An 11,708-nucleotide genomic window follows, 5' to 3' on the forward strand; every position below is an offset into this window, starting at 1 on the left:
TCCCAATACAGATAACAGATAACTTCATGTCAACTAACAGAAGTGCTGTAGCTATTTCTAAAGTGAGTTTTCGCTGTGTTAAGGAAAGCTTTAAATAACTATCCCCGGTGTTTAACATGAAACTGTGAGCTGAGGACTCGGTGGATAAAATGTATAGGTATTACTGATACACATGATCCAGTGGATGAAGGTGAACTGTAGTAAAAACAGCTGGAGAGCACAATTAACATCTAAGTTAAAAGATTAGATTCAAGTTATACAAATCACACCACAGATAGTCGATTAGACGGAGAAATGTTAATATAGATTATTTTACGGCTATGAAATCTAAATAGTCTTTGAGCATAAGCTAATTCACTGAGCTATGATTATGTAGTGATTCCCCATAAAGACATTTCCCATTAAAATCAGTCTTTCCCAGTGTGAAATTTACACCCAGCGCCTGTGTTTCCGTTTGCTCACCTAAAACACCACGTATCGTGCACAGTACCCGGTCCAATCTAGCAAAGGACAGAGTTGGCCTGCTCACAACAGGAATACATTTAGTGCACCAGTATTGCCCGAGTATCATATATTCAAGGCAAATGTGAAGTTCAAGCAGTCTACAAAGTGCGGAGACTTTAGATAAGATGAGAGCGCAACAGCTTGCTGGCTAGCAACCAACAAGCTAACAACTGAAGAAGCTGGACTCGCAAAATGGTAACAGTCACTGGACCTGTGTTTCTGTCCCCGTTTGATCCGAACTGGAGACAACTCACCAAATGAGAAAGTCCGTGCTGCTCTTCACTTGTCGAAACAACTTCAAGTACAACGTTTGAGTTAACTTAGCAAAAAATAATGACGAAACGTGACCACTGGTTAATACGGGGACTAGCAGGACAGCTAACTTAGCTGGGTTACTTAGCTAGCCAACTGGCTGGCTGTCCCGTGTCAGGTTGCAGTGTTGTTGACAGGATCGACTAGACGCTGAACGAGCTGCCGGACTGGTTAGCAGCTCCGCCAGCGTCAAGCGAGGCAGCGCGACACGCCTGTTCCGGTTCTCACTTTCAAAATAATAACCTAAGTTATTATCGGTTTAAGAGGTTTTAGATTTAAACAGATGTTATACGAATAGAAAAATGGACATGATAATGTACGTGATCATTCTCGGGTGAGTAAGTAACGTACCAATAGGGGCAACTTATATATATCACTCTGACTTCCGGTCAACGTTAAGCTAAATGAGAGCAACTTGACGTGTCAGTAGTTTGATCCTAAACTGCAGGGATAATGTGATTGGGCCAGAATGATCCCATCCCAGCCATGTTGTCTATCTGCTCATTTTCTAATTGAAAGTTATTGCCAGATTTAAAAACTACATTAAATTAGATTATTGCTAATTGTATGTCTGTATGAAATGAACAAGCAGATCATATAATTAGTGTAGTTCAGTATCGTGGTGGAGTTCATTAACGTCTGAATCTCTTACTAGCACTGTGAACATACAAAATATTAGTCCTGCAGCTAAGAAAAACTGATAACTTGACTGTACTATACTACTTCTACCTGGTAAGACAGCCCTCAGGTGGAGAACAGTAAATACTGCATCTCTATGACACCAGCCACTGTGCTACTTTGGTGGCTAGTGTTTGACCTTTGAAAACATTAAAGCATTGACTTTGACTTGAACCATCAACAGAATGCAACAAGTTCCTTGATTGTGCATAATTGTTTATTAATTGCAACAGACTAGTAACATTAACTAGCCTATAAACTTGTTCAAAATTAAATGTGAATATAGAACCTCAAAAAAAAAGAAAAGAAAAAAAAAAAGTTCAATCCACTTTTCTTCAGGTTTCACAAGCATTCCTTAAATGTCAGCGATTCTCCAACATCACACATTTCCAACACTGAAATTAAACTGGGGAAGTTGTGTTGTTAGAAAACATTCTACAACAAAAGATGACAGAGGAGAAACTGAATGCAAAAAAAGTGCGTATTTATCGTTTAACCAGGCAGAATATACTAGAATGCTGCTCAAACAGATCTAATCTCTTTAATACAATACTGTGTTTCCACTTCCTTACAATGATATTATGCATTGATGTTGTTATGGAATATTAGGACAGATGTCACTACAGGAAGCCCCAGAATCCATCCTATTGAAGGGTTTTGAAGTACCAAATTATTACCTGATGATGAACACTGAATAAATGTTTTCATCATTTTCAAGGTTCAAGTCGAGTTGATAATGTCTGAGCACTGAGTATCCTGGAAAGAGTCAAAGGTGCAATGGACCTGCAGCTGGCTGACTGCTTCTCTAATATAAACCACCCATCTCTTATCCACATTACTCATGAACATGACCATCACAAAACCACTTGATGTAAGTCAGGTATCTTGGAAGCAATGAAAAGCCTGACGTACACATAAAGCAGCTTCTTATATTCCTTGTTTTACTCAGCTTTCAAACTAAATGTAACCCTCAAGGCTTTCATTGTGTGAAAGGGGGTTGCTGCAAAGCTCTTATCTAGCTGTATTAATGTAAATCAAACAAATCACATAACACCTCAATGCTGGATCAAGCCTATGGAACAAGGACTAAAGCAGCATGAACTTTGGCTACATACTAAAACCTATTTCCATCATTTAAAGTTCCAAGAAAGGTCTGCATGGAAGTAAAAACACAAGCAGAGGGAAGATGGATTCAAGAAAGTGTGTAATTAATTGAACTTCAGTGTTGTCTATTTTGTGTGAACCATAGATGTGCTGAACAGAAGCTTCTGCTTTTTCTTTTTCTTCTTTCCTCCTCTTTCATCTGAAACAAAAAACACAAAGTATGAATTCAATTCTAAGAACAACCGTTGGCTTTAGACGAAAGAAGCATTTTTCTTAACTATAACACAGTGAATATAGACTTAATAGGTTCCAGACCTGGCTCAACCACAGGTTGGGGAGGAGAAGCTGGACCGTTGTCCAGCTGCAGAAGTGCCTTCTCAAAAGCCTGGCTGAAGGAGTTCTGGAAGCTGGGCACTGGGACACGGTCTGACCCGTCACTCTCTCCATCACTGTCTGCTGCGGGGGGAGCTAACAGCTTATCTGTATGGCACAAAACAATTCTAACGTTATGAGGCCTCCAGGGATTTTGACTGTTCAACAGCTGTAAGACCGGTTTTACAGGAAATAATACACAAAGCTCTAGTAATTTAACCCACTCACCTGCAAGTACAAAGAGGTTTCTGATAATCTTCACCCCACTATACATGTATAATTTAAACAAGTTTTTGGTAGAGTTTTTTCTTGAGCCAAACTGATTAACCTGGCAAAAAGGGCTGTGACTGAGGAGGTGATAAGATCCCAAGAGTCATTCTAACAGAGGTTCATATGTCCTCTGCACAAATGGCAGAACCTGCCACAAGGAGGACTTTTTGGCAAGAACACAAAACTCTGTCTCTGTTGATGAACAGAAATTTTTTATCAACTGGCTAATGCCAACCGTCACTTTGTCATTATGAGTTACTGAACAGAGCATGATTTGTATACACAGTATGTATACCAGTATACAAAAAGTGAAGCAGGTTCTATACTTTCCAAAGTCAATTAAACTTAAAATTAATCCTCATTTCCACTAAAAGCTATATGACCAAACCACATGGCACCACAAAGTACACTGACAATCTTGCTATTAAGTGTTTCAGTGAATCCTCTTAACTGCTGCAGGTCCTGACCACAAACCAGTATGCACTACTGTTTATTGGGATGTTATTAAAACAATTAAACCGTGTACATTTATGTGATTCATGCAGGTATTAGAATGTAAACAAATGAGTTCACTGGATATTAATTCCACCTTTTCAACTGAGACAAAGGAAGGGTAAAATTAAATATAACATTACTGCACACATTTGATAAAATATTGAACAGAGACAATACTAAATGTATTATCTAAATCATTTAAAATTTCAAAACTGTGTGATGTCTGTCAAACACTTTACAAGTGACAACAAAATCTGCAGTCTTGCACTACCTTTCTTTGGAGTGATCCTGGGCCCAGCATCAACTCTGGCTTTCCCATCTCTTAGCATCTACATAAGAAAGTCAGGGTTTCACCTGGTCAAATATGTATAGTATGCGCTACAACATTAGCACTGCACTTATGTTTTAACCTTGTAGCAAGGGTAGTTACAATCAACAGACGTGTATGTATTTGCCATACACACCTGTGCAAAGGACATGCAGTGGGAGTCTTCCTCCACACTACCCACAGTGGGGGAAGGGCTTTGCCCATTCAGACTCGGGAATCTCATCCCATCTAGGACAGCAGAAAAGAGCAATGACACAGCTGACAGCTGATGAGAGTGAAAATATGGAACAGTACATGTCAGAAGAACAAGCTTACCAGAGGAGGGACTGGTGCTGAGGGGTGATGGAGGGAGAAAAGTGACATCAGGCTGAATAGGAGGACTGCTGTTGTGGGGTGGAGAGCCGAATGCTGGGAAATGGTGAAGGTTCTCGAGTCCAATATGCACCTCAGGATCTGTGGGGACACAAGTTCAAATATTTTGTCATGGAGCTGCGAAGTTGTATCCATTTTCCCAGACAAATAGTTTTTAGCTGTCATTATTTAAGTGCTCAGCTGTACTTACATTTCCCCTGCTTCTTGTTTTCCTCAATTTCAATTCGTTTCTCTCTGCGCTTCTCATCTCTCGCTTTCTTCTGCCTCAGGTGTTTTCTTTTCTCCAGGTCATCTAAAGGTTTGTTGAGAAAACTGAAATGAAATGTCTGATACAACAGCAAATTCACATCCCTTAACTGGAAAAATGGTTCTAACCTGCAAAGGTGTCCAGAGTTTCTTGGGACAGGATTGGTGGCTGCAGAGCTAACTCACAGATGCTGAACTCGCATGTGAGCGGCAGATGAGCCAAGTAGCGATGCCGACGGCGAATCTCCTGCAGCGGAAATGCAGATATCATCAACAACTGACTTTAGCATTTTGTGAAATGTTTCAATTTAGGTTTAAACTTTACAAAAATTGTTACATGCTGTGATCAGTGTTTCTTTGTTTGCTGACCTCAGTGACTGTGTGTCCCACTACCTCTACCACTGTGGCAGTAATCGAGTTAGGACTGGCCTCCAAGCTGCCATATTCACGCAACAGACAGCGTACATTCACGGGATGCAGGAACATCTGCTGGCAGTCATCCGCTGGAGGGAGAAACATAGGAAAGAGAACAAAAGGTGATGAGATACAGGTCGAGTCAACATCGAAACTTAAATGTAAAAGGACATAAAACTAACAGCCAAGAGTAAAGACAAACATGGATCCTGAACTTTAATGGCCAGACTCCAGAGAGTCCTTCAACATTTCTATGACTACTGTGTACAGGGCAGCCACATTTGAAGGTTTTTAATGTTACTTAACAGGGTCACTCCATGTTTTGCTTTACTCATTCTCTTTACAGATTTCTAAAAGTAACTTCTTCATTATAGCAGCCAAGCTAAAACCATCTTCATCTGAGTTTGTAGGAAACCCCACAAAAGGCTGGATAGCAAGGGAATTACCCACCTTGATAGAAATAGTAGTAGGGTCCATGCACCACACTGGCTGAGGGACGGCCTGGCTGTGACTGACTGGCAGGGGTTTCCCCATCAAGCTGAGGCTTTGGAGCAGCATCCACCATCGCCTCTGGAGGCTCCTCCAACACACACTGCATAATGTCTTCAGCGATCTCTGGCAGCTCTGCAGCTGTGTCCTCTGGGAGCTCCGCCACTTCATCATCAAATGCAGAGGAGTACTGCAGCACAGGCTAGAAAGGATAGAAACACCTCTTGGTGAGCATAGGTTGAACCAGGTACACCACATAAAAGTAGAAAAAACCCAAGTAAAACACAGTATGATCCCAACACCTTTAGATACATTATACACAAAAAGGTTGCAACAATAATACATTTCAGACTCACCCTGGTACAGCTGATGTTAGTCACCACTTCCTCCACAGGAGAAGAAGGTTCTTCCAGAGTCAGAGAAGACAGGTCAAGGCTGTCTCCTGCATTTCCTTTGTGCTGCTTTAGAAGCATTTCCTCTTGTTCCTTAATCACGAACACATACAAACAGAATGTTAAATGTGTAGGTTTCTTTAGTTTTATTTTGTGTACATCCACAGGGAGACTAGCAGTAAAAAATGCAATCATTCTACATTCAGTGACACTGTAAATACCCACTTGTCAGCTATTACCAATGTATTTGCAGTATTTCTGTTCATTCCTGATTGATGATATGCATTTAGATGTACTCCCATCATAGAATCATGTTTCTTCACTTTGTACTGTTTATTATGTATTTATGAATACAGGTAAAATAACCTAATTGCTTGGCATGTAGTTTTAGTTACCTGCAAAAGACAAAGGGCGCTCTGGATGAAGCAGCCATGGGCGTCCTGTTCCTGGCTAAGTTGAGTCTGCAGGACCACCTTCTCCTCTGCTACCAGGCTCAGGACCTGTTCCGGAGAGGTCAGCAGCAGCTTGGAGTAGGGGCTAAGACACATGTCTAAAAAACAGACATTAACACAGGTTTAATGTAGTGCACAGGTAGCCTACTGGTTAGTGCACAGCCACAGAAAAGCAATGTCTGCAGTTTGAGTCTGGTTGGGGACATTTGACGTACATCCTTTGTCAAACTATATAATAAAGGCTAAAATGCAAAAAAAATTATCTTTCTCAAAAAAAGCCAAAGGGTTTAATGACAATGCAAAGATAAATATATAAATAATCCTGTCACATTATTTACTTGTTGATTGGTCAATACCTTAAGTGTGTATAATATGCTCTTGTACATCAACTCTTTTGAAATTTAAAAATGTCTAAATAAATCAACAAAGCTGCTTTTCTTTACCTCCAAAGCGAACAGGCTCCTCCACCTTTACCCAATGAGAACTAGGCATGGCCACCAAAGACCCCTTTTCCCTCCGCATCAGCCGCATGGTGATTACATCACCAACAGCATACTGCCTGGTCTCCATGGCAACCACACTGCAACAAAATATAAAATGATAAGAAGCTGCCAAAATAACTTTACTCAAAAGATAATCTGTTCAAATTCTTCTGTCTTTTGTCATTTAGCTTTTTCTTCTTAATGATGAAATTAATTGAAATTAGCCCAAAACTATCTGGATCTGTGTGGAAGTGTGGAAGAAGTGCAACTCTCTCATTTGTCATTTACCTCTTAAGGTCTGCAGTGTGCACGGCCTCATAGCAAATGGGGCACTTGGACCAGCTCTTATCACTAAGAGACAGATAGTGCAGCATACACGGCCAGCAGAAGATGTGGCCGCACCGGGTGATTCGGGCTGCCACAGGGGGGTAGAGGCAGATGGGACAAGATGGCACCTCATGGCTGTAGATGCGCTGCAGAAATACACAAATGGATTGTGATTAAGTGCTTCAAAATGCCAATTAATTTATTCCTTACGTTTATGTACTGGTAGCACAGCTCAATAGCACTCACCACTTGCTGCACACAGTCCCAGTTAACCAGAGTGTCTGGATCAGTGAAGTGAGCCTTGTAGTCCTGGTCATCAGTCACAACAAACTGGCAACTGAAAAACACAAAAATGAGATGACTCCCATCATGCAGCCTCTGTATTTAATATTTTCAACAGTCTAAGGAGGTGCTTACTTGGCCTGCAGAAAAAGCTCCTTGTTGAAGGGCTTATGCTTATGGCCCCATTTATTTCGGCGGCCCCAACAGGAGTGGCCTCCATCGCCAACACCACCATTACCTCCACGAGGTTCAAAAGTGAAGTTCAACAGGTGGTTCAAGCTTATTTTTTTCGGTCCAGAAAACTGAGCCGGGCTAAACTCGGCCCGGCGCGTCTCTGCTACCTGGAGAGGCAGAGGTGGACAGAAATGTAGAGAGTAAATTTTAGTTTTCATAATTACTCACACTGCTGAAATGCTTTTTCACATTAAATACAACAAAGTCCTTTGAGAGAGAAAAAAAAAAAACCCAACCTCCTCACGTCGTCCTCCACCTGTAACTCCATTCTGTCGTCCTCCACCTCTCTGAGGGGGTCTCTTGTCAAAATTCTTGCTTTTCTGTGAATTGGTGCGACGAGGGCCTGCGAAATTGTCGGTTTTAGGAAAGGAGGGCTCACGCTTGCGGTTGTACCGCTTGGAACCTCCATTATTTTTACCTTCTGAAATAAAAAAAAATAAAAAAGTGTTAGCTACAAGAACCCATGAGTATCGTGATTTAATACAAGCATCTTCATTGTGCAGATGTGTATTGCGGGTTGTTAGCCAGAAATAGGTAAGTCTGCCTTTGCATGACTTTTTTACACAACTTTCAAATTTTGCTCTCTGCAATTTCACTCCATCTGGTGGGACTGGTGTCGCACATAAAGCTTTTATTTGTAGATTTCAATTTAATCCATATTAATACAGACACTAGTTTCAAGTAGGGGTGTTCACCCTTAGTTAAAAACAAAAACAAAACAAAACAACAACAACTTCACCACACCATTATGAATTAAAGTCTGTAAAAGTAAAGGAATATGATTTTAGTGGTATGTTAGAGATAAACTTACAAGGAAAAAAATGCACCAGGTTAATATAGTTAAAAACTACCTTTATAAGCACTCAGGGACTGCACGTTTGGATATGTGAATTGTGTTGGCACGGGAATGACCCAAACAGTTGGAGAGTAAAACTTTTTAAAGCAGCATCATTTTATCGTTGAAGTGTCTACGTCTCTGCACAAATACAGGGGAAATAACAAATACGGCGCTTTGTGCTAACACCAGCTGCACTTCAGACTGCTGCTGGGTCAAAGGGTTTGACAGCGACGTCAGCCGTACCAGAAAAACAACCTCTGCGCTACTGCTAGGCCCCAGCAGGCCACACGGCGTGTTTAGCTCCGAGAGCTGCCAGCAGTGAGAGATATTACTGTTGTTCAGGGGGCTCCCACCTGTCTTGGGTTTAGATTCGCCCGCTGCTGGACCTGTGGAGCTGGAACGGGGCGGAACCTTGGTGCTGGTGCTGCTGTTGGGGTTTTTCTCCATGTCTGTCTCCGTGTAGTGAGCGGTGCAGAGGCCGAGCTCCGGGCAGAGAGCCGTCGAGCTCTTTAGCATCAAACAGAAAAACGAAAAGGGAAAGCGGACTGCTCTGAGTGCGGGTCAGGCGACGAAGGCCCTGATTCATTTCTGTCAAACGCGGAGACCCCATCACGGCGACATCTTGACAATAAAACAAATCCGAGAAAAAAACAGAGACACGATTTCGGCGTCTCAAGTTAAACTGGCTGTTGGAAGTGAGAACGAAGGCTCGCCACGCGGGGCCAAGACCCCCTGATTTAAGTCTTTTTCTCGCTAAGGAAAACAGTGTGGCCTTAACAAGGCGTTCAATGTTTTCCAAAAGCTGGAAAACGCGTCAATGCAAAGATTTTGACCTAAAAAATATATCCGTTACAGCGAGCTTGCACTAATGGCGACGGGTCGCCAGACAAGAACCCGAGAGACCCGGATGTTTCTTATACTGCCTGCAATCTGTTTGGTACACAGAGCCAGCTAGGGATTGTGGGATATGTAGTACTTAAGGCACTTTGACAGCTTCTCTTTAAGTTTACTATTTCTGAGTAAAATTTGTCTTTCTCCCAGCCTTTTAGTGAACCAGTTCCAATAATGTTAAGGTTTAAGCTATACCAGCTGACAGTAGAAAAGAATATTAAATAAAACCCTTTACACCGCTGCATACAACAAATTCTGTGAAAGTTATTTTTAAGGGAACCAAACAAATGTATGAGGTTCAAGAACAGTTCTTTAATTTACAAACAAAATACAGAAAGGTGCAATACACAGTATAAAAATAAACTCATTAAAACAAACTCTGTTTCTTAAGAAACAGTCATTGTCTTATTCAGTATCAGTATCTTATTCAGAATAAACATTAGCTGTTAGAAAGATCAAACGTGATTTTAGTTTTAAAAGATTTATAGTGACTACTCAGCCAACAGAAAGTATTTATTTGACAAAAATAAAGTACTGTGTCCCTCTATAGAAAGACAAAGTCAGACCATTTCCTTTGGTAAGAAATGCAGTGAACATCTGAACTAAACCATGGTTCCTCAAAGATGGCTGTACAGTAAAATTATCCAAATGCTTCATCCTTTTTATCAGTCCTGTAGCAAAAAAGTCAAAACCAAACATCCAATGACAATCACACAGCTGCCGCCTTTTACTGCAGTATGGTACAGTATTAAATTACTCTTCTTCGTCTTCCTCACTCTCTGTTTCATCTTGAAATGTTTCCTTGTTTTGTCTTGTCAGAGAGCAGTTCAGAATTGCTTTTCGAACCTCTTGTCTTTCTTCTGAAAATGAAAAAGAGTAATAATAGCAAAATAGCATTTTTCTTTCATCTTTCATTTAGTCTGCCGGTCTTCAGTAAAGTATATAGTCTGAAATATGTAATTCTGAGGGAAAGTCCAATTAAATGCTGCTTCAAAAGACCACATACAGTAAGATTACTCCTTTTCACGTTTAGTGAATATTAGGATTTTATTACTTAATAGTTCAAAAAACAAATGAGAAAATAATAAAAGGGCATCAAGTGACTACTATATAGAGTTACAAATAATATCAAATAGCATTCAATGAAATCCCTTACCTTCGTTTTTACATTTAGGGAGCATTCGATGGAGCTGCTGGGTGTTGTATCGGACCAGAAACTTCTGACATGTTCTAATGGTTCCTAGAAAAAAACAAAACACTGCAGTTAATGGCATAATTAATATGTATAATATTATATAATTCATATTAATTTAAGATTGTTAAAATGTATTTCCCACTCATTATGGAATATTTGCTGGTGCTCGTCTTACCTCCCACATGCAAACAGTTCAGAAAACATGGGATGTTTTGCCCACGACTTTCAACACTGGTAATAAAAGGCAATGCAGACCAGAGGAGTTTGTAACATCTTTTGGGGAAACGCAGGAATACTATTCCAGTGTGGGCGTTCAGATATTTAACTAAAAAAAAAAAAAACACAAAGCAGAGAACAGAGAGCTCATTCAAAACAACAGCATTGTGACAGCATTAGATTCAACTACAAAATGTATTTAGGGAAATATAGAGTTTGGGGGAAAAAAATATTTTTCCTGCAACACTGGACAACATGAAATTGTTGTTAACACGTTAATGCAGCATTATCACTAATAAATCAAGTAGAAAAAATTAAAAATAATACAGCATATCGGAGTCTTATGTCATCCTACTGCATGGGTACTTTAAGTTCACATTTTCTCATTAACCTGTATTTTTGATATGAATGAAGCAGGTTACGTTATTAAGCGTTTTAAAATTATGAATCAGCTTTTCCTAAAATACTTCTGTCACTACTACTAACCAGAGAATCGGATGCTGCAGAGAGCCGCCCCATAGTCTCCGTGTATGCGGGCCACCACTGACTTCACCGCGGCTGCAATAGCTCGGTCATCCAGCAGCAGCAGGAGGCTCCGGTCTGACACGTTGACCTCGCAAAGTAAGTATCTACCAACAGAGGGTTTAACATCAGTAATTATTATGAACAGACATAATGTGATCAAATGACACACGAAGAGCACGTTTTACCTAGACTTCACTCGCACCATCGTCAGTCCATTCTTCTTCTGTGGAAACTTCCGTCAACAACTAAATGCCTCACGGAGAGTTGTGCTAGCGCCGCACGCTGGACAT

At 40.6% G+C, this 11,708-nt stretch overlaps 2 protein-coding genes across 2 annotated transcripts; both read right to left on the reverse strand.

Annotated features, from left to right (window-relative positions):
- Nucleotides 1-1,689: 1,689 nt before the first annotated feature.
- Nucleotides 1,690-9,496, reverse strand: rnf10 (ring finger protein 10). The gene is made up of 17 exons (XM_026343258.2): nt 8,945-9,496; nt 7,990-8,174; nt 7,655-7,860; nt 7,484-7,574; nt 7,199-7,383; nt 6,872-7,008; nt 6,372-6,526; nt 5,941-6,069; nt 5,546-5,786; nt 5,051-5,184; nt 4,811-4,928; nt 4,626-4,727; nt 4,379-4,516; nt 4,200-4,291; nt 4,007-4,064; nt 2,914-3,078; nt 1,690-2,797 (listed from the first exon to the last, which is right to left on the reverse strand). Exons 1-17 carry the CDS (start codon nt 9,105-9,107, stop codon nt 2,724-2,726), a joined length of 2,373 nt encoding a protein of 790 aa, XP_026199043.1. The 5' UTR covers nt 9,108-9,496; the 3' UTR covers nt 1,690-2,723.
- A 278-nt stretch (nt 9,497-9,774) lies between these two features.
- On the reverse strand, nt 9,775-11,645 carry pop5 (POP5 homolog, ribonuclease P/MRP subunit). Its single transcript, XM_026343259.1, has 5 exons — nt 11,604-11,645; nt 11,380-11,522; nt 10,853-11,002; nt 10,639-10,722; nt 9,775-10,342 (listed from the first exon to the last, which is right to left on the reverse strand). Exons 1-5 carry the CDS (start codon nt 11,621-11,623, stop codon nt 10,236-10,238), a joined length of 504 nt encoding a protein of 167 aa, XP_026199044.1. The 5' UTR covers nt 11,624-11,645; the 3' UTR covers nt 9,775-10,235.
- Nucleotides 11,646-11,708: the final 63 nt, after the last annotated feature.

This window comes from Anabas testudineus, chromosome 9 (genome assembly GCF_900324465.2).
Source record: "Anabas testudineus chromosome 9, fAnaTes1.2, whole genome shotgun sequence".
Taxonomy (NCBI): Eukaryota; Metazoa; Chordata; class Actinopteri; order Anabantiformes; family Anabantidae; genus Anabas; species Anabas testudineus.